Consider the following 23,707-nt stretch of genomic DNA (forward strand, 5'->3'; position numbering starts at 1 on the left):
ATAATAAAGAGTTATGCTTACATTAGTTCTATGTATAATTTCCTAATAAAAATACTGATTTTTAACCAGGCATAGTGGTGCATGCCTGTATTCTAAAAACTGTGGGAGGCTGAGGTAGAAGGATTGCAAATTAAAGGCTAATCCAGGTAATTTAACAATTTAGATCTGTCTTAAGATTAATAAAAGGCTGGTGATACAGCTCAATGAGCAGGTCGTGGGTTCAATCTCCAGCACTGGAAGAAAAACATCTGTTCTCCTATTATGTACATAAAAGAAAGTCTCTGTTCTTAATTTGTTTTTAAAATAGATGAATTTTGTCTTTGGGGACATGCTGGAGATACCAAGGTCTTGTGTACTAAGCATACATTCTACCACTAAGGTAGCTACACTCCTCATCCTATCAAACATTTTGATGACTCAGAATAGTTATATGTACTTTTCCTTGATGTGAAACATTAAACTGGTATTTTTTTCTTGAGTGGTAAACTATAAAGAACCAGATAGTAAATATTTTAGACCATATGAGCCATGTTTAGACTCTCTCACATTTTCTTCTGTTTCTGTTACAACCCCTTTGAAGGCAAAAACAATTTTTAGCTCATGGGATGTACAAAACCAGGTCAACAGCAGAATATCTGCCAGTCTGCAAGCTATACTTTGTCCAATTAGCTCCCTCCTCTCCCATTCCTTCTCCTCTGCCCTCTCAGCAAAGAACAGTCATTAAATGGCTATAGCAATCTGTTAAGACACCAGAAAGATTTCAGGTGGTAAGTATCTTGTAGACTTGTGAGTTAGACAAAAGTACTAGTAAGAATTCTGAGGGCATTAGTCCATAATGGTCTTATATGCTCAAAGTAGAGAGAGGTGTATATCAAAAACAATTATACATACAGCTTTTGCAACATGAAGCAATTAAGATTCAGAGAAACAACATCTTTTTAAAAATTACAGTACTTAAAAATACTAACAGCTTTGATGGAATACTGCATGATTCCTTTGCGTCACATACAAGGCTAAGATGTCAACTTTTGTCACTTCCATCTGTCTTTGTACTGGAGCCCAGTACCAAAGTCAAGAAAATAAAACAAATGATATGAAAATTGGGAAAAAGTGAAACTATCATTATTAATAAACATGACTCTTTACATAGAACATCTTCAGGAATCTACCAGAAAGTCTCAAGACCTAACAACTGTATGTACCAGCCAGATACAGCAACGTACACCTATAATTTCAGCTACTCAGAAGGCTAAGGCAGGAGGACTGCAAGTTCAAGACAGCATGGTCAACTTAATGAGATCTTGTCTCAAAATAAAATTTAAAAAGGACCGGGGATAAGGTCAGTTATAGAGCACCCCGGCCTTGGGGGAGCCACTATCATCCCCTGACACACACCTATACAAAAGGTATAAAACACAGGGTCAATATACAAAAAATAATTATATTTCTATGAGCAAAAAAAAAAAAAAAAAGGCAAAACTTTTAGACGCCATTTACAATAGCACCAAAAAAGGAATAAAACAGTATGAATACATTTAACCAAAATATGTAAAATTCCGCCCCCCCACCAGCCATAGCTACTGGGGATAGATGTCTCAGCATCTCTTGGGAGGATGACCATGTGAAGTATAGCAAATATAGGGGATTTCCTTCTATCTTCTGTTTGAAGGCAAAGGCTGTTTTCACTGTTTTGTTTTTTTTATGTTTCTTTTGCTCTATTCAGTATTCCATTGGTTTTATAATGTTCTATTTTTGGTTTGATTTTGCTGTATCTAACTGACTGGACAACTACTGTGAAATTAAAGAGATATACCATAGTACTTATTACTACTATCCCATTATCCTACTGTGAAATCCTGTACCAATTTCACTGCATTGTCTCGATTGGCTTTGTTCTGTCTCGTGCTGTTGCATTTTTACTACTTTCAAAATAAAATTAAAAAAATAAAAAATATGTGCAAGTCCTTTTCACTAAAAACCATAAAATACAGCAAAGAAACTAGAGAAAACCCAAATAAACAGAGATTTATGTGATGTTCATGGATCAGACAACTCAGTATTGCTATGTTATCAAGTCTTTCCAAATTGATTTATGGAAAGAAATACCATCCCATGTGAAATTAAAGTGAGCATTATTGTAGAAATGACAAGCTGACTAAAATGTATATAGAAACGCAAAGGATAGAGAATAAACATTTTTGAAAAATAAAAATAAAATTGGAGAACTCATACCATCTAATTTCCAGACTTTTATAAAAACTATCTGATCAATATATTATAGTATTAGTAAAGAAATAGGCAACAGAATAGTGGAACAGAATAGAAAATCCTAAAAGAGACTCCTAGATATATGGTCAATTGATTTTCAACACTGGCACAAATGTTATTATTCAATGCGGAAAGAAGAGACTTAAGAAATGGTGGTGAACTAACTAACTACGTGATAGAAGAGTGGGAAGGAACTGTAACTCCTACCGCATACCATATACATACAAATTAAAGTGGGTCACAGACCTAAAAGTAAAAGCAGTAACTATAAAAAAAGAAAACTTTTAAGGGGAAAAAAAAACCCAGGAGAATATCCTGCAACTTTGGGGTTGGAAGATAAAGATTTCACAGGACACAAAATAATCACTCTAAAATTAGAGAAAAATACACTTTTGCAAAAACACCATTAGAAATGAAAGAGCTAACAGATTGAAAAAAAATGGTGGCTTGCTAGGGGATCGGGCTGAGAGTCTCTCCGGAGAAATCATATTAGAAGCTAGAATATGACAACATGGAGAGGGCCAGACGAATGGATAATGATTCTTATTAACCAAGACAGCGCAGCTAGAGGATTTAAAGTCGTGCTGAGACTGTAAAGGTTGATAACGGGAGGCTGCAAATTCCGTGCCTTTAAATCAGCAAACTGACCCGTGGAACAGGAAAAGCTGTGTTGGCTTTTGGTGACTGCTGGAAACTGAGACCTGGGACCCTGAGAAGCAGCCAGGACTGCCCCACTGCACCAGAGGAGATTGTGAAAGGCTTTGGAGCTCCAAAGCTGAATGCTGTGCAGTTTTCTGACCATTCCGCGCTGTGCCGGGAGCGCGGGGAGGGTGGGCGGTGTGGTGTGCGGTGGACCTGGGAGGAGGACCTGCGCCGAACCCCGGTGAGTACTGGGGACCCCACGGCTGCTGGGGTTGGCCAGAGAACATCTTGGAACTGGGCAGTGCCCGCCACCACGGGGACATCAATAACACAGAGAGTCTGGCGGCAGACATCTTAGAGTTGGGTAGAACCTATAGCTCGGTGACATCACCGAGTCCCCCTGCAGGGAGGTCTGGTGGAAGACAACTTGAAATTGGGCAGAGCCTGATTACGTGCTGGCTTCAGCTCCATACAGAGAACTAGTGGAAGACATCTTGGATTTGGGCAGATCTGCTGTTCTGGTGCTCCTGTCAGAGAGAGGTCTGAAAGAGAACAGCTGGGATTTGGGCAGAACCCTGTGCCATAGTGACATTAGTCAGCTGCTTCTGGTACAGAGAGAACTGGCAGGAGCTACTGGGGCTAAACCAAGCCTCTGCTTGGGGCCCAATAAGCAGATACAAAATAGTCACAACTCAGTGACATCCAGAAAGTACAGCCTAATTTACGGATTGACTGGCACAGAGGCTGGAGGCTAGCCTGTACCACCCCTGCATCCCAGCCTACCCCACATAACAGCAAATTGGGAGGACAGCAAAAACTCAAGTCAGCATGCTTCTGAAAGGCCCTAAGCAATTCGGAGAGGGCCAGAGACCCCCAGGACACTCCAGTCTGAAAGAAACCAGAAACATGACAAGAGATAAAAAAAAAAAAAAAATCTCCAGTTGCCCAACATGAGAAAATAAGCCCAGGAGAAGTAAACACTGAAGAGAACAAGCACAGTAACCATCCATTACTCGACACAGCATCAGCCGAAATTTAAAAATACCCTCATGATCTCATAGATGAATTTAAAGCTGTACTCCTGATCCAAGTGAGGCAAGATATAAAGAGATTAATTAAAGAAATGACAAGCCCCACCCAAGAGAACATAGATGGAAGAACTGAGGAAATCAGAAAAGAGAAACTTCTGAAGAAGAATTTAAACATAACTTAGAACACATGAAACAGATCCAAAGAGAATACCAGGAAACTAAAAACTCCATTGAACACTGGCAAAATGCCTTGACAGAAACTAAAGACAGCCTTCTGAAACTTGAAGAGAGATTTATGGTATATGATCGTGAAAGGAAAAATCCTCTTAAAAATAACAAGGAACCAGAAAGAAATAATTCAAAAACTAGAAGATGACAAAAAGATACATAACTTAAGAATAAAGAATGTGAGTGAGGAAGCAGGAGCAACCAAAAATGAAATACAAAGAATATTCACAGATATATTAAAGCAAAATTTCCCATGTATAGCAAAAAGAAATGATATCTAGATAAAAGAGGCATACAGAATACCAGCTACCTACAACCAAAACAGATCTACACCTAGACATATAATAATCAAGATTCCAGAAATCCACCAAAAGAACAGAATATTAAAAGCAGCCAGAGAAAAGATGCAGATTACCTACAATGGGAAAATTATCAAAATAACAGCAGACTTATCAACACAAACTCTTAGTCAAGAAGGGAGTGGGGAGAAATATTCCAAGTCCTGAAAGAAAATAATACGCAACCAAAGCTCATATTCCCATCAAAACTCTCTCTCAAAATTAATGGAGAAATAAGATGCTTCCAAGACAAGAAGGAACTGTGGGAGTTCGTGGCCACCAATCCAACCCTACAGAGAGTGCTGAAGAACATTACAGAGAAAGAGAGGAAGGGATACCAGGATTCTAGCAACAGTGGCAGAGAGGCCTCAATGAACCGGGCAGACAGTGGAATGAGGGAATAAGGTGGACAAGCAGAAAAGTGGAGTAGCAGACATGAAGCAGAGACGGTAAGCTATAGTCTTTAGTATAGACAGCTCTGAAACACTATAAAAAAAGGCAGAGGTCATTGTTAATAGTGTATAAGGATTTAAAAGACAGTAGTCTTATCGCCATATTTAGTTTGAATTTAATTTGTTCTGGTCTGTCCACTTATGTCAGATTTGAGGGCACAGACATCTTGACCCCAAAATAGCAGGTTATACCATGGTATCTATCCTTACTGTCCTATTAACTTAAACTGAAATCCTGTATTACTTACATTGTCTTACTATGACTGATCTTAATTGAATCTGAATCATAAGACTATGAGTTGGCCTTGGCTGATTTTATTTGAATTTGGTATGCTTGTTAGTATCAACCCTAAAAGTAGAGGCAACTACTCTGAAGATGACAAGATGTAAAGGATATCCATACTGGTATTAACTAGTAACAGCTCCCAAATCCTACAATGCTGTCAAAATTAAATTTTTATGAAAGTAGGTGATACTATGTTTAACTATAATAAGCCAGTGTTGTGGACAAATCTATTGAAAATAACAAGAGAAAACATAGTAACTACGGAAGATCATCTATATTGTGGTCTTATATGTCTTATCCATTGCATGTTTTTCTAGGAAATTGTTTTGCTGTCTTGCTATGACTTGGTTTTCCCTATAATACAGAGAGGATAGATATATATGTAGAAATTCACACATAGTTTTTTAAAAATTATTTATGGGAACAGATTATATAATGCAAGATGTAATGAACAGATACTCTGAGGAAGAGATGCTAAGAAACACGAGGCTAATTTTGTAGCATTATGATATAAATTCTAGCAATACTATTTCGCTGATTAGAAGGACATTGGACTGGTTTCTTGAGTTCAACTTCAGCATATGTACAGATGGGGACAGCTATCATGAAGAGAATGAGAGATGCGATGGTAATTATTATTGTCTTCCCTAATTTGGAACTTGAGGACCTAAAAAGACTTCATCATCCTGTAATGATTTGATTAGTTCTATAATATGCAATAAGTATATAAAGTGGGTGAAGATGGGGACAACTATTTGTAAGAAACTAGAGACAGTTAGATAGATAATGAAGATCTCCAGTGGACTTGCTTTGAAATCTGTATTTCTTTAAATTGTTTTTTTCACTGTTTTGTTCTGTTTTGATATGTTTAATCTTACCCTCTTTGAGATGTAAAACAAATGTGTAGGACTGATAACCATATTACTGAGCTTTTGTTCGATCATAGAGCAGAACGGTTTGTAGTGTCACTTTTTGAATGTCATTCTAAATACTTTAATTCTATAACCTGAACAGCTATTTCTAAGATGACAATGTGTAACTTATCAACCAGCAATTTCTTACCGTTTGTTTTTCTGTCATTTTGTATTATTTCTACCCTTTTTTTATCTCCATGTATTTTTTTGTTTCCTTTTCTTTAAATTAAAAAAAAAAGAAATGAAAGAGCAGGCTATAAAGAAAACATTTACAACTAAAAAAGGCTTGTATCCAGAATAAGGAACTATGACTGGGTGATAAAATATCTAACCTTTAAAATGGCACAAAGTTTGAACAGATATTAACAAAATAAGATATAATAGAGCTCCCTATATGGTTGATTTCACTGTGTGGTTTTGGTTACCAATAATTAAGCACAGTCCAAAAACATTAAGTGAGAAATTTCAAAACTAAACAGTTCATAAGATTTTTTAACAGTATATACCTACAGTAAACAATCATCACAAGCATACTGGGGTGTTGGTACATGTACATAAACACATATTCTTTTTACTTCTGCTTTCCTCTCTTCTCCTTCCCCCTCTATCTCTTGGTTCTCCTTCTATTTGCAAAAGTTCTATCTCATTTTTCCTAATACTATGTTTAATTCTGCTCTTTCAACTAATATTTTGGATTTCTCATATAAGAGAAATCGTGAGATATTTAAGCTCGTGTGTCTGATTTACTTCATTTAACATTATGCATCCATTTACCTACAAATGAGGAAAATTTATTCTTTTTTGTAACAGAGTAAGACTCCATTGTGTATAAACACATTTTCTTTATCCATTCATCAGCTGATGAATATATAGGCTGCTTCCAAAATTTACCTATATGTGAGTTGACACATTACTATGTGTCGTCTTAATAGGATATCTTTTAACTTTTTCAGGAAGATACCTAGAAGGGGATTTTGGTTAAATGAAATTTTTAGTTTTTTGAGAAATTTCCATACTGATTCCCATAGTGGTTTACATTACCATCAACAATGCAGAAGGGTTCCTTTCCCCCAACAGCCTCACTAGCATTTGTTATTACTTGATTTCTCAAAGATATACATTTTTTCTGGAGTAAAATGAAATCTCAATTTTGCTTTAATTTGCATTTTTCTAACAGCCAGAGATACTGGATATTTTTTCATGTATTTATTGGCCATGTATACTTCTTCTGGGACATGTCTATTCATTCAGTTTCTCATTTTTCACTGTGTCTTTTATTTGTGGGGAGCTAAGTTTTTAGTTCCTTATATATTCTAGGCATTTGTCTTCTGAGGGGTAGCTGACAAAATTTTTTTTCTCATTTTCTAAGCTAGCTCTTTATTCTGTTGGTTGTTTCCTTTGCTGTGCAGAAGGTTTTTAATTTGGTATAATCTCATTTATTGAGTCTTGATGTTCTCTCTTGTACAACTGAAGTTTTGTTGAGGAAGTTCTTGCTTGTGCTGATGTTTTCAAGAGTTTTGCCTATCTTATCTTCCATCAGATTCAGTCTTTCTGTTTAATATTTAGGTGTTTGATTCATTTTGACTATTTTCATACATGGTGAGAGATATAAGTCTACATTCCATCTTGTGTATGTATATAGATAGTTTTCACAACACCACTTGTTAAAGAGGCTTTCTTTCAGTGTATATTTCTGGCCCTTCTGTCAAAGATCAGGTGGTTGAATATGCCTGGGATTGTCTTTGCATCCCTAATCTGTTTCACTGATCCATATGTCTGTTTTTGTGCCAGTGCTATGCTGTTTTTTGATCACTGTAGCTTTGTACTGTAACTTGTAATCCTGAAATCCAGAACTGTGATGCTTCCCACCTTATTCTTATTGCCCAGGATTGACTTTACTATTCTGGATCTCTTCTGTTTCCATATGAACTTTACAAAAGTTTTCTCTACTTCTATGAGGAATGCTGTTAGTATTTTGAATGAGGTTTCATTAAATCTATATATCAGTTTTGGAAATAGGTATGGCCATTCTGACAATACTGGCCTTGCCTATCCAGGAATAGGGGATATTCTTTCATTTTTTGTTATTTTATCTTCTCTTTCAAATTACTATGGATTTCATTACTGAGGTATTTTACTTGTACGAGACTAGATAATGAAGATTGTGGCCTAACTGACTTCCCATGTGAGCACAAGGAAGAAAGGTAGCAAGCTGTGCTCCTTTAGTAGTGTTCAGGAGTGCTAGCATGCTGCAAATTCCAGGAAAAGTCAACACAGCTAAGATTCAGTTGTTTACCTGGTAATATACTAGAGATAATAAGAAGCCAATGTCTTGTGTTACTCTAATTGCTTGCTCATATGTCTAAGTGAATAAAAAGCAAGGTAAGCCAAATGTTCAGGCTTCTTTGTCTAAGAGAGGTATGAGTCCCCTGGCCCCACTTTCTAAGTTAATTCTATGTCTTTTTGTTCTTCATCCTTGTTTGTCCGGGGTCAGAGACAAACTTGTGGGTTGGTTCCTATATTCACTTTCTTTTTTAGTTAATTCCTACGTTTTAAATTTTTTTGAATAGTAATTTTCCTAATTTCTTTCTCAGTGGATTCATTATTGGTGAACAGGAATACTACCGTTTTTGTGTACTGATTTTTTATCCTGCCACCTTGCTGAATTTGTTTATCAGTTCTAGGAGTCTTTTGGTAGAACTTTTGGGTCTTCTATGTAAAAGGTAATGTAATGTGACTTTTTCATTTCTATACATATCCCATATATTTCTTTCTTTTGCCTGACAGCTCTTGCTAGTTTTCAGTACTAAAGAGAATAGGACTGGTTAAAAGGATGGATATCGTTAAATTGTTCCTGATTTTAGAGGAAAATTTTTCAGTTTTTCTCTATTTAGTATGAGACTGGCAGTAGGATTGTCATAAATGGTTTTTATCAGATTGAGAAAAAGTACTTCTGGGTTAGGGTTTTACTAGAGGAAAGAAATAACACAAGATAAACAAATGCATAAGAAACTATAAGATTGACTGGTGACGGTCAGTCACGGAGTTGGATGAGGAAGCATGCAGAGGGCATCTGCATGATGGAGGCCCAGGATTCATGCCAAGATCTGGAGTTCACTGCAGTGTCCATGAAATTCCACACCAAGAGGCCAATGTGTCTACAATGGAAGGCCAAAGAGTCTATACTGGACGGCTGAAGGGTCCAAGGCAGAAGCCAAAGAGTCTGTGCTAGAAGCCAGGAAACTATGTCCAAGCCAAAGGCAAAGACTGGAGCTCCTCTGAAGAACATAATCTTGTCCATCCTTCCTCCTTTCCTTTTATACCATCCAGGCAATGAGCCACCCTAAAGAGGTTCTTCTACACCTTGGGTGTAGAACAGCTAAAACCAATTTTGTTAAGCTTCTAAACATCTCAAGTTGACATGATCAACCACTACAATCCACCCCTTGTCAACTTGGCAACAATCACATTTCTTTAAGCCAGGCTCCAGATACAAAGACACACATATAATTGTGCATAACATATTATAATTATCATGCATACAAAGGAAACACACTAATTCCCTCACCAGAATAGAATGTAAGTTTTCTTTGGTTGGTGCGTACTCCTATCATTTCATAACATCAACATTATAACACAGGTTTAACAATGCTTAAAAACCAGTATTAAGTATATCAACATATTATATTAGAACCATATTAGAGGAGAAATAGTACAAGTACAGTCTTTTTTTCTGTAGCTGATGACAGGGTCATATCTGCTATTTAGAACCATCTTCTTGACATTGCGGAGAGGACCCTAGCTGGATGGGCTGCTTTGTGTGACTTCTACCAGCTACAGCCTATATAGGAAAGACCCTAGGAGATCCTCAAGCTGTGCAATGGAGTCAGTGACCTTTGAGGATGTGACTGTGAACTTCACCAGTGAGGAGTGGACTTTGCTGAGTGCATCCCAAAAAAAGCTCTACAGAGATGTGATGGAGGAAACCTTTCAGAACATTGTGACTATGGGAAGACTCTTGGATAACCAGAAAGTGGAAGAAGAGTGCAATAACTACTTCAAAATTCTAAGAAATGAAGACACTGAGAAATGCCATCAATGTAAAGGTTGGAATCAGCATAAAGAATGTTTCCTCTGCACTCAAGATGTTAATGTCCATATGAAACCATGTGGTTTAAAACCAATTGAACGTCTTTCTCGTAGAAAGCTTCTGATTCAGCCTTTTTCACTAAATATGCCCATCAGAGCTCACACTGGATTAAAGCCAGGTTAGTATTTTGAACTTAAAGGGAAGCTGTTTAAATGTAATGAAACTAGAAAAAAACTTTTATGATTTACAATCCTTTCAGAATCATGCAAGGACAGAGGCTGGCAAGAAACCATGTGAACATGATCAGTATGAGAAACCCTGCTCTGGTCTTAGGGAAAGAACTCATCTTAGAGACAAGATGTTTGTATGTCCAAAAAATTTGGATGCCTCCAGTAAACCCAGTGATGTTCAGATGTATCAGACAAATCACAGTGCAGGTATACCTTCTGCCATGTAAGCAATGTGGGAAAGCTTTAAGCACATATACTATTTCTCAACAACATGAAAGAACTGAGATGGAGGAGAAAAAGTATGTATGTAAGCAATGTGGGAGAGCTTTCAGCAAGTACACAGGAGTATTGTAAAAGACATGAAAGAACTCACACTGATGATAAAATTTATGTATGTAAGCAATGTGAGAAAGCTTTCAGTACACAGGGGCATTGTAAAAGACATGAAAGTACTCACACTGGTGAGATACCTTATATATGTAAGCAATGTGGGAAACGTTTCAGCACACTGAGTTGCTGTAAACTACATGAAAGATCTCATACTTTTGAGAAACCTTACGTATGTAAGCAATGTGGGAAAGCTTTCATTACACAGAGGCATTGTAAAAGACATGAAAGTACACTGGTGAGAAATCTTATGTATGTAAGCAATGTGGGAAACATTTCAGCACACTGAGTTATTGTAAACTACATGAAAGATTTCATACTTTTGAAAAACCTTACGTATGTAAGCAATGTAGGAAAGCTTTCAGTGCACAGAGTTATTGTAAATTACATGAAAGAGTTCATGCTGGAGAGAAAACTTATGCATGTAAGAAATGTGAAAAAGCATTCATCACATTTACCATTTGTAAAAGACATGAGAGAACTCAACATACAGAAAATCCTTAAGTATGTAAGCAGTATGGGAAAGCTTTCAGCAGCCATGAATATTGTGAAATTCATGAAAGAATTCACACTGGAGAGAAACCCTACGTATGTAAGGAATGTGGGAAAGCTTTCAGCAGAAACCGTCATTGTCAAAGACATGAAAAGACTCATAATAGAAAGGAACTGCACATGTGTGAATTTGGTAAAGTTTGCAGTACACATAATTACCAAATACGCAAAAGAAGCCATAGTGTAAAAACCCTATGTATGCAAGCAATAGTCTTCATTACACAGACATTAAGAAATTAATTGGGGAGAATGTCTATGTCCATAAACAATGTGCAAGAAGATTCAGTGCACATGTTAAGTACATGACTATATATATTTTAATGTCAAATCAAAAAGCATCACTGGGAAGCAACTATATATGTAAGCCTATTTTGAAAACCCCATTAGGATGTTTCATTTAGTGAAATTCTGTAGAAATAATATAAACTTTTATGTCAATGTTTCCTCACAAATGTTCCAAAAAGATCAAATCCTAGATGAAAGTATGACAAACTACATACATTATGAGGTTTTTAATATATCACTTATGTAGATTATTTATGTGTACTGTTTTAAAATACTGAGCTGCCAGAATGAGATATTTTTATCTGAGTGTCTGAGCTTAGTCCATAAAGTCTTAATTAAGCATGGTTGATCAAAATGTATTTTTACTTTAAAGTACCGTTAGAGTTTGTGCTGTTATATTTTATCCTTAATTTTGGGAGGAATAGGCCATTAAAAATCTTACTTTTATAATTTTTACTATTAAGAGTTTTGCACTATTTTGCTTTTCAATTTCTGTGTGGGTTTTTTGTATTCTGTGTAATTTGATGCTATCTTTCCTATTGATATCTATTTTCAAAGACTTGTCAACATGAGTTTGTTTTTATTTATTTATTTATTTATTTATTGCCTTTTTCCTTTTTATCGGTACCAGGGATCGAACTCACGACTGCCTGCTTGCAAGGCAGGAACTTATGCCGCTGAGCTAAATCCCTAGCCCCTCAACCTGAGTTTTTGAAAAAGTTGAACTGTGTTTACAAGCCTTGTAGATTAGCAAATTTTGCTTTACATATGACATGACAAGACACCTGCTTGTATACCAACCTCACTGTATATTGTGTCATGTACATATATTGCATACTTTTCTTTCAATTCATTCATTTCCATAAAGTTTTATTTTCTCTCTCACACACACACACACACACACACACACACACACACACACACACGAACCATCTTCTTTTAATACCCATTCTAAATTTCCTTGTCCTTCAGCGTGCACCTAAACAGGTCTTGATTCTTTCCTATGGAGTGGCCCATACCTTCATTCCTGAAGGCTCTGTCCAGGTCCCATTCTCCATCCTGCTTGTATTCGTTTGTTGTAGTTTCCCATTGACTTTAATAACGGGACATGGCAGTACTAAAAAGTGCCTAAGCGATCTCCTGCACTTCATGTATATTCTTCCTTTCCTCCACTGTGCAATAGTAGTCCAATTTCTCCTCGATAATCTGGATCAGTCACCCCTGAAAACACTGTGACTCTCTTTTTAGCTTGTTTCCTCAGAGGAATGAGGAGACCAAAATGACCAGGGGGAAGTCTTAGCTTTCAGTTCAATAGTACCACTGTTGTGCTTCCTGGTACAAGCCTTCTTCCCTCTGGAACTAAGACTTCTAAGCCAGAAGAACATAAGGCCATGAGGACAGGAAGCAAAAATTTTGCTAGTGGGTCACTAAGTGTAACAGTTAGTGGTACCAGTCCTACTTCCACCCTTGATTCCTGGACCCATAAGTCCTGGCTATGGGAGACACAGTGCCATATAGTGTATACTGATTCAAAGCATATATGGCCTTTTGAAGTACCTTACCCCAGTTCTGCAAGTTATTGCCAACTAGCCGGCACTATAACTGTGTCTTAAAATGACCATTTCGCCTGTCAATCTGGCTGCTTCTGGATGGTGAGGAATACAGTAGGACCAGTGAATTTCATAAGCATGAGCACACTGCTTCACTTCTTTGGCTGTAAAATGCATTCCTTGGTCAGAAATATGCTATGTAGAATTCCACAACAGTGGCACTCTGAGTCTATGGATGGTAGTTTTGGCAGAAGCACTATGTGCAGTAAAGGGAAATCTATATCCAGAATACATATCTATGTCATTGAGGACAGAGAACAGTCCCTTCCATGATGGAAGTGGTCCATTATAATCAACCTGCCACCAGGTCACAGGCTGACCTCCCAAGGAATAATGCCATACAGGGACTCAGTGTTGGGCATTCATCAATGGCTGTAGCCAGATTAGTCCTGGAGAGTGGGAGTCCATGTTGCTGAGTCCATTTATAACCTCCATCCTGCCACCATAGCCATTCTGTTCTGTGATTTTTTTTTTTTTTTGGTGGGTAACAGGAATCGAACTCAGGACCTTGTGCTTGCTAGGTAGGCACTGTACCACTGTGTTATATCCCTGGTCCCCAATCACATGACTTTTGTTCTTGCTTCTGTTTATGTGATACATTACATTAATTGATTTGTGTATGTTGAAACACCTTTGCATCCCTGGGATAAAACCCACATGGTCATGGTGTATGGTCTTATTTTTTAAGAGAAAAAAAGTAAAAATAATAAAACATTTCAAAACAGGTTAGTAGGATAGTAATAATAATTAGCACATTGCATTTGTTGTCTGTATATATTCAGAATACAAGATATAGGCATGAAATATTGTCCAAACAATATTAGCACAAATCTTTCTTTTCAATGAACTAAGAGAAACTAGCTATATAACTATCTCAATTATTTTGTGTGTGTGTGTATACACCCACATACACATACATATTTCCCTTTTCTCTTCCTTCCTTTCCTTTTCCCCGTGAGTTTCTCTTTTCTATTAAACTGTTTCTTCCAATTCACAATATCTATTGTACATTTTGGATTTTACTCATTCAGCTTTGCACACTAGTGAGATAATGCAATTTTTACACATATGGGCCTGATTTACTTCGTTTGTAAGTATGGTATTGACTTGCACCCTTTTATCTATAGAAGTCTCACTTTTATTCTTCTTACTGAGAAGTACTGTATTATATATTTTTAAAAACCCACATCATTTTTATCTGTTCCTCAGTTGATGGAAAATTTGGTTTGTTTCCAAGATTTAGCTATTACAAATTGTGCTGCTATAAACATGGGTGCACATATACTGCTGTGGCATGATGTTTTTAATTCTCCTGGGAAGATACCCAGAAAGAGAATAGCTGGGTTGAATGTGACCTCTAACTCTAATTTTTAAAGGCATCTCTACACTGATTTCCACAATGGTTTCACCAGTCTACACTCCCACTAACAGTGGAAAAGGTTCCTTTTCTCCCACAGTTCCACCAGCATTTGTTACTGGTTGATTTCTTGATAGCAGGCATTCTGTCTGGAGTGAGATGGAATCTCAGTATTGTTTTAATTTGCATCTGGCGCATGATCTTTTAATGATTGGCTGCATTATGTTTTCCAGCATTTTGTTGAGGACTTCTACCTTTATATTCATTAAAGATACTGGACTGCAGTTTTCTAGATGAGTTCTTGTCTGCTTTTTAAATCAAAGGAATGCTAGATTCCAAGAATTAGTTTAGGACTATTCCTTCCCTTTCAATTTCATTAAAAAGTTTGAGGACTAATAGCATTACATATTCCATGAAGTTCTTATAGTATTCAGTGGTAAACTGATCAGGTCCTGGGCTTTTCTTGTTAAGATTTTTTATTACTGCCTCAATTTCATTGCTTACTAATGGATTATTCAGACTTTTTATATTTTCTTGGCTTAGTTTTGGTAATTCATATATATTGAGGAATCTATCCATTTCTTCTGGATTCTCCAATTTATTGTAGTACAGTATTGGGATGTAGTTAATAATAATCTTCTGGATTTTGACAGTCTCTGTCATGCTTTTTCTTGTTTCATTTCTAACTACATTAATATGGGTCTATTATTTCCTTCTTTTGATAAGATTAAGGGTTTATCTTGTGCTTATTCTTTCAAAGAACCAGTTCTTTGATTCACTGATTTGTAGGCCGAGTTTCATTAATTTCTGATTTTTGTAATTATTCTTGTTTTTCTAGGATCTTGAGGTGCATGACTAATTCATGTGTTTAAACAGGTATTATAGCATATTGATATGCCTACTGTATTATTTCATTATTGTTATTAATATCTTTCTGTATCTAATTTATAAATTACACTTTACTACAGTTATTTATGTACCCAAAAAAGGGCCAAATATAAAGTCTAAATACTGCAATGGATGGGTGAAATGTTATTGCTTCCCTACAATGTTATTGCCCAAGAAATGTCCTACTTATGAGAAGAATAGATACAAAAGCTAAAGTTCCTCTTGAAATGTAAAGCCTTGTATCTCATGTTTTAATTCCATCTTAAATAATGAAGTCTTGTTCAGTTAATTCCCCAGAGACTCAAATGATCATTCTCCATTTCCTAACTGAAACAATCAAAATTATTAAGTCCTATCTATTTTATTTCATCTAAAATACTTGTTAAACTTTATTGAACTGTGACCTTATAAATGTAGAACTATCATGTAAGAAAGCCCTAATTTAAAATGACTATTTGTTTTCACAACATCTACTCTTCCTTCTGTCATTGCTATGGATATTCCAAAAAGTAAATAGGTGAAAAGAAAGAATTGTTTAAAAGTTACCATAGGAAAAAATATTTTTTCAGCTGTTACAAATAATTTAAATTATTTACTAATACATTAAATGATAACAAATTATATTTTTAAAAACTGGTCCCATAATTATAAAGAAAACATTTGCAATGTAACAGACTTACATGCAGAATACACAAAGAATTACTGCAAGTAGATGATAAATAATCTGCCCTTAAAAATGACTCAAAACTTAAACATTCACAAAATAAGGTATACAAATGACTGACAAGTTTATGAGCAAGTACTCAACATCATGAGTTAACAGAGAAATGCAAATTAAAACTACAATAAGACAGTATTTCATATTCCCTTAAAATAACTAATACTGAAAACTGGCAAAATGCTACAAGAAAAACTACTACTTGCTGTTAATAATTCAAATGATTTTGATCACTTAGTAATGTACATCATGGCTTAAAAGAGAAAAATCTGCAGACAGAGAGCAGATTAGTGATTACTAGAGCTAGAAGGAGGAAGGAAGAGGACAGTGACGATGGGGTGATCAAAATACTCTAAAATTGGCTATGGGGACAGGTGCACATAACTACACTAAAAAACACCGAATTGTACATATGAAATGAGTGAATTTACAATGTGAATTGTATCTCAATAATGCTGTCTTGTTTTTTTGGTTGGGTTTTGTTTTGAAGTGCTAGAGACTGAGTCCAGAACCTCACACATGCTAGGCACATGTTGTATTTCTCAGCTTGATAATGTTGTTATTTTAAAAAAACTAGTGAGATTTTGAGTGAGACTGCACTAGAATCTACATATCAATTGTAAAAAAAAAATCTCCACAATAATGACTCTTTCAACAAATGAAATTATAGTTCTCCATTTATTTGGTCTCCTTTAGTTTCCCTCAAAAATGTCTTACAAAATTCCATACAGAAGTATTGCATGTGTCTTATTAGATTTACTCCTGGGTATTTCATTTTCTGATGGTCAGCACTGAATTTTTAATATATAATAAGAAAATGAACAGAGCAGAATATGTATATTAATAAAAATTTCAAAACAAAAAATTACTATGTACATGTTAAATACTTTTTTCTGATTTTAAAATTTATAGAAAAATTACATAAATATACATATTTGAAAATATCAATTTATGAAAAACAACACTGTATAAAACTACCACAACTTTTTTATCCATTCCTAAGTTGATGGACACTTAGGTTGTTTCCAAGATCTGGCTTTTACAAATTGTGCTGCTATAAACATGGGTGCACATGTATCACTGTGGTATGATGTTTTCAGTTCTGCTGGGAATATGCCTAGAAGTGGAATAGCTGGAACAAATGGGACTTCCAATCCCAGTTTTTTGAGGAATCTCTAGACTGACCTCCACAGTAGTTGCACCAGTCTACACTCCCACTAACAGTGTAGGAGAGTTCCTTTTTCTCCACAGCCTCTCTAGTATTTGTTCTTGGTAGTTTTCTTAATCCTGGCCATTCTTTCTGGAGTAAGATGGAATCTCAGTGTTGTTTTGAATAGCATTTCACTAATGACTAATGATGATGAACATTTTTTCTTGTATTTGTTTGCCATTTGTATTTCTTCATCTGAGAACTGTGTATTCATCGCCCATTTCTGGATTGGGTCTTTGAATTTCAGAGGTCTGATTTTTTAAAAAATTTTCATATGTTTTAGACAGAAGTCCTTTGTCTGAGGGAGAGTTCACTAAGATTTTTTTCCCAGTTTATGGGTTTTCCTTTCACTATGCTGGAGGTTTCTTTTGACATGCAGAAACTGTTTAACAAGATGTGATCCCAGTTGTTGATTCTGTGAAGTATTTCACGTGTGGTTTGATTTGTGTTCATGAATTCTCTACCTACCCCTATGTCTTCAAGATTTCTAACTACTTTGTCTTCCAATAGGTTTAGTGTTTCTGTTTTAATATTCAGATCTTTGACCCATTTAGATTTTAGGTTAATACATGGTGATAGGCATGGGCCTAGTCTTAGTTTTTGGGATATTGAGAGCCAGTTTTTCCCAGCACCATTTATTAAAGAGACTGTTGTTCTTCCAGTGAGCATATTTGGCCCCTTTATCAAAGATAAGGTGGTTGAATATGTTTGTAGTTGTGGTTGTATCTTCTAATCTATTGCACTGATCTTCAGCTCTGTTTTTATTCCAGTACCATGTTGATTTTATTATAGTAGCTTTGTAGTATAACTACAAGTCAGGGATTGTGATGCCTCCTGCCTTGCCTTTGCTGCTTAGAATTGTCTTTGCTATTCTAGGTCTCTTTTGGTTCCACATGAATTTTAGGAGTGATTTCTCTAGATCTATGAGGTATGTTGATGGTATTTTCATTGGGATTGCATTGAATCTGTATAATAATTTTGGGATAATGGCCATTTTCACAATATTTATTCTTCCTGTCCATAAGCAAGGGATGTCTTTCCATTTTCTGAGATCCTCTTTGATTTCTTTTTCAGGGCATTATAATTTTCCCTGTGTAGATCTTTTACTTCTTTCATGAGATTAATTCCTAAGTATTTCATTTTTTTGAATGCTAGTGTAAAAGGTGTGGCTTCTCTTATTTATCTCTCAGTGATTTTGTTGTTAGTATGTAAGAATGCTATTGATTTTTGAGTATTGACTTTGTATCCAGCTACATTGCTGAATTTATTATATCTAGGAGTCTTTCAATGGAGTTTTGGGGGTCTTCTATGTAGAGTATCACATTGTCTGCAAATAATGATAATTTAACTTCCTCTTTTCTTATCTTTACTCCTTTTATTTCTCTCTCTTGTCTAATTGCTCTGGCTAGTATCTCCAGTACTATGTTGAATGGGAGCAGTGATAAGGGACATCCTTGTCTTGTGCTTGATTTTAAGGTAAAGGCCTTCAGTTTTTGGACATTTGATTCTGGCTGTTGGTTTGTCGTAGATGGCCTTTACCGTATTGAGGTAAAGACCATCTATTCCAATTTTCTGTAAGGTTTTTATCATGAATGAGTGTTGGACCTTATCAAAAGCTTTTTCTGCATCTATAGAATGATCATGTGATTCTTACTTTTGGCTCTATTGATATGATGGATTACATTTATTGATTTATGTACGTTAAACCATCCCTGCATGCCCAGTTGGTTGTGGTATATAATCTTCTTGATGATTTGCTACATCAATTTTTCCAGTTGATGCTTGTCAATATTTTATTGAGGATTTTTGCATCTATGTTCATTAGAGAGATTAGCCTGTAGTTCTCTTTTTTAGTTGAGTCTCAGGTTTTGGTACTAGAGTAATATTTGTTTTCAGGAATAACTTAGGAAGAATTGCTTCCCTTTCAATTTCTACTCAACTATAAACAATGATCACATTGAAATATTTATAAATAAATGGACGCTTGAGACCATACTCATAAGTGAAATAAATCAAACTCACATGTATAAATACCATATAGTCTCCCTAGTGTAAGAAATGGTAAGAGTACGTAAGATTTTATGGTAATCATGATTCCCCATTACATTGTTTTGAAGCTTTATAATGGTTTCATTCATTGGAATGGTTTTATTCTGTTTTGTTTGATTTTATTATGTGTGATGGTATGAACAGCTATTGAAGAAAACAAGACATTATGACAGCCATTGCTGATTTAATATCATCTTGCTTTGAAGTCCTACCATGCTTTTTTTCATCTGTTTCCATTGGTTCTATCATGTTGTATCTTACTGGATTTTAATATGTGTGATAGTATAAACAAATTTTTTTATTGAAAAGGAGATAATATAGTAGCCATTGTTCATTTTCTGTTATTTGGTTCTGAATGTCCTGTAATACTTTCCTTCTCTTGAATGGTTTTATACTATTTTATTATGCTTGACGCTATTGTATGTGAAGGTATACTCAACTATTTCAAAGAAAGAGACATTATGGTAGCTACTGTTAATATAGGGTTGTCTTGTGGTGAAATACTGTGTTGCTTACATTGTTCTGTTCTGATCTGCTTTGTCCTGTCCTCTTTTGCCTTAAACTCCTTAAAACAAAAAAAAGTTAAAAAATAAAAAATAAAAACAATATTAATGCCTAAAACCTTCAAGGGTCCTGGCAAACTTCATGACAGGTAGATACTACAGTATATAAATGCTTCATCATTGATATTTGTTACACTCCTTATTTACAGTAAAAAGAGACATTGCTTAATTTTGTCTCCATATTTATTCATATATAATCAATAAAATTCATTAATAGCAAAGAGGTTTTACTTAGTGATAGCTAAATACACATCTACAACCAGTAACATTCATGTTAAAAAAAAAATCATCATACTGATGCTATCAAACTCTATCTTTCCAAGTCAAGATAATTGAAATATTACACCTAACTACATTATTTAGTCCCTTGCTGTAGACATTAGAGTTTTTCCTTCATAAAATTGTTTCCTGGAGAACCGGCCACGGTGGAACCCAGGCAGCTGCACAAGAAGGTAATTTGTCCGCCCTCTTGCTAAGTGCCTTCCTTGGGCGCAAGCCAGGAGGAGACCCTGTCTGCGGCTCCCGTGAGCCTACTGGCACACAGGCTGGAAATCAAACATCCCTCCCTGCCATTAGCAACTGGGGACAGAGGTCTGAGCATTTCTTTGGAGGCTGACTGTATGCAATATAGCAAATGCGGGAGATTTCCTTCCATCTTCTGTTTGAAGGCAAATGTTTGTTTTACTGTTTTGTTTCATTACGATTGTTTTACTCTATTCAATAGTCTCTTCCTAATGGTTTTATAATATTCTGTTTTTTATTTGATTTCTCTAATTGACTGGACAAATATTGTGAAGATAACGAGATATGCTACAGAACCTATTACTGTTATCCCAGTAACCTGCCCTGAAGTTCTATACCAATTTCACTGCATTGTCTCGATTTGCTTTGTTCTGTCTTGTTCTGTTGTATTAATAAAATAAAGTAAAATAAAATAAAATAAAAGTTTCCTGCTAAAATGAAATAAAGACATAAATCTCATTTGAGCTTCAAGTTAACTTTGTCTGCATTATTTCTACAAAAATGGTTAGATTAAAAAAAAAAACTCTCAAAACAAAAACACAAACAAAAAAAACCTCTCTAGTCCCAGTTAACTTTAAAACTGTTAATTCTATAACAAGGAAACAGCAAAACCTAAAAATTCATAAAAATTAGATGTATACAAGCTAAAAGACTCCATAATTATTAGTTTACATAAGAGGATTCTTTGCTTTCATTCTAGAATTAGCAAAGTCCCTAAATACAATTCATACTAAACTTTTCAAAGATTTCTTTTTTTTGTCTTTTTCCTTTTTATTGGTACCGGGGATCGAACTCATGACTGCCTACTTGCAAGGCAGGTGCTTAAGTGCTTATGCTGCTGAGCTAAATCCCCAGCCCCTATACTAAACTTTTCAAAAATATATTTGTTCTTTATTGAAAATGCAAACTCATATGCTTTCTGAATTATGTTATATCTGTATTAATAATCATATTAATCTTACTGTTATTAGAATTTTTAAAAATGTGAAACAATTTTTAGAAGAAAAGCCATTTATAATTCTAAAATATTCCAGACATTTAAAAAAAATAAAAAATATCCAAATAGTATGTTCATAAATGGGTCTACTATTTTTTTTGTTAGAATGATATAAAAAAATAGGACTTCATCTCAGAGACTCTTAAAACTTAAGTAACCTGGAAATTATCAATCTATAGTCAAGCATAGTATGTGGATGGAAAGTTGAGATGAAAATATTACCTGGTCAATGATAGAATTCAGCCTGGTAAGTAACAGAAATCCTCGCCCATGGACAAGGTACTGTCCAAGGGTTGCCATGTGTGTCTCCTCTTCTTCTTCCTCCCTGGCTTCCACCCTCTGCACCACTGCATTGCAAAGCCGGTTGACATCAGTCAGAAATTCACGTGCCAGTGAGTTACTGTCGGTGCTCATGACCGAACTACAACAAACATTTAAAAAAAAAAAGATTAGAAAGATAAATATAAGCATACTTTAAAACTATGTATTTTGTTGTTTGTTTTTAATTGAAAATTGACTTAAAATCACTGGCTAATGGTTTCCTACCCTCCATATTTTCAGGTATAGTTCTAACCTACTTTATAACAATTCCTGCACAGCAAAAATAAGTTCCAATGCTTGACTACAGCTAGGAAAAGGTAAGCAAAGGTACCTACAGAGAAGACACTAATGAGTGCCTATTAGCTAGTTACCACAATTTACTTCTTACTACATATTTGAATCAAACAGAGGACAATGTGATATTTTAAGACTAAGGAAAACAATAAAGCAAAGCAGACAAAGAGAGGTGAAATCCAGACACAAACATAGGGTCAGGGATATAGCTCAGTGGCACAGGGCCTGCCTGGCAAGTGCAAGGTCCTGAGTTCAATTCCTGATACCAAAAAAGAAAAGAAAAGAAAAAAGAAATTAAGAAAGAAAAATGCACAAATATTCAAAACTGAAAAGCTACGAGATACAAAATACCACAAATTTTCACAAGAGTTTTAAGACTAAAGCAGTTTTGAGACATCCAGTAACCTTTAAAAGCTTTTAACCTACAGATGTTAAATGATGTAAAATATTTATTGCCTAGTTGTCCTTTGCCAGCTTTAGGGGAAAGCCTGCACCACATTTCAGGCTGAGAAGATAGTGGGTCATATGACTTCACCTACTGCAAAGAGCCAGGTCTAAGCTCTGGCCTGTAATCAACAGAAGCACGCCTGACTCATGAGCAGCCAACATACATATTGGTTAAAGATGTACACTGCAGCTTGCAAAGGGGAATTGGCAAGTCAGGTTTGTCTGTCTGTCTGTCTGTCTTGTCTGTCGCTCGCTCTCCTTCTCAGTGTGTCTCTGTTTGTGTCTATGTCTGTCTCTGGAATTTGAATTAAAGGGACATAGATATATAATCAAAGGTCACATAAAAAAGGGCTGTGGTCACTATGACATAGGTGAGGATCAGAAAAAGCCAACTTGGTAGAAAGAAGCAAACTAACGATGAAAGAGGCCAGAGAAATCCCTCATTAGCCTGATTCCTTCTCATCTAGGGCCCAATAGCATAACTCCTAGATTCTATCTAGAATATATACAGTGATACCTCATTTCACAAACTTAATTCTTTCCATGATTCTGGTTGCAAACTGAATTGGACAAACTGAAGCAAATTCAATGGTCAGGTTCAATGTTGACTAGACTTACGGGGAAATTGGATTCCATTCTCATTCAATTCAGTTTGTGACCAGACTTGTGGAAAAATGAATCAAGGTAGCACTGTATAGGACATGGTTTATATAGATATTCCCCCCAAAGCAAGATATATGGGATACATATCCTAGATCAGTGATGGTGAACATTTATAGATGAGTCCCCAAACTGCAACCCAAATCCCACTGAGTACCAAAACTGCAATTAAACCTGAATACTGAGGTTTTAGTTTACAAAAAATTCATACATTAACATCTTTTGTCTCAAAAGAAAAACAGAATATATGTGTGCCATAGGTTCACCAGAACTGTCAAATATATATATATATATGTACATATATACATATACATATATAAATATATATGTCCTAGACATATATTTCACAAATATTATTTTGATATCAT

General features: G+C 35.5%; 1 protein-coding gene across 12 annotated transcripts in view; it reads right to left on the bottom strand.

The window, feature by feature from the left end:
• The window catches only part of Lyst (lysosomal trafficking regulator), a 233,208-nt gene that overhangs the window by 160,678 nt on the left and 48,823 nt on the right, over nucleotides 1-23,707 (bottom strand). For all 12 annotated transcript variants that reach the window (XR_010051247.1, XR_010051246.1, XM_063260084.1 and 9 more), the window contains one exon: nucleotides 21,840-22,038. Coding sequence is in view for 10 of the 12 variants with exons in the window: in XM_063260084.1 (XP_063116154.1) it covers nucleotides 21,840-22,031 (192 nt within the window). In the remaining 2 variants the exon portion in view is untranslated. The remainder of the gene's footprint in view (nucleotides 1-21,839; nucleotides 22,039-23,707) is intronic.

Source organism: Cavia porcellus, unplaced genomic scaffold (assembly GCF_034190915.1).
Source record: "Cavia porcellus strain 051 isolate PalLab524CR breed Dunkin Hartley unplaced genomic scaffold, mCavPor4.1 scaffold_13, whole genome shotgun sequence".
Lineage (NCBI taxonomy): Eukaryota > Metazoa > Chordata > Mammalia > Rodentia > Caviidae > Cavia > Cavia porcellus.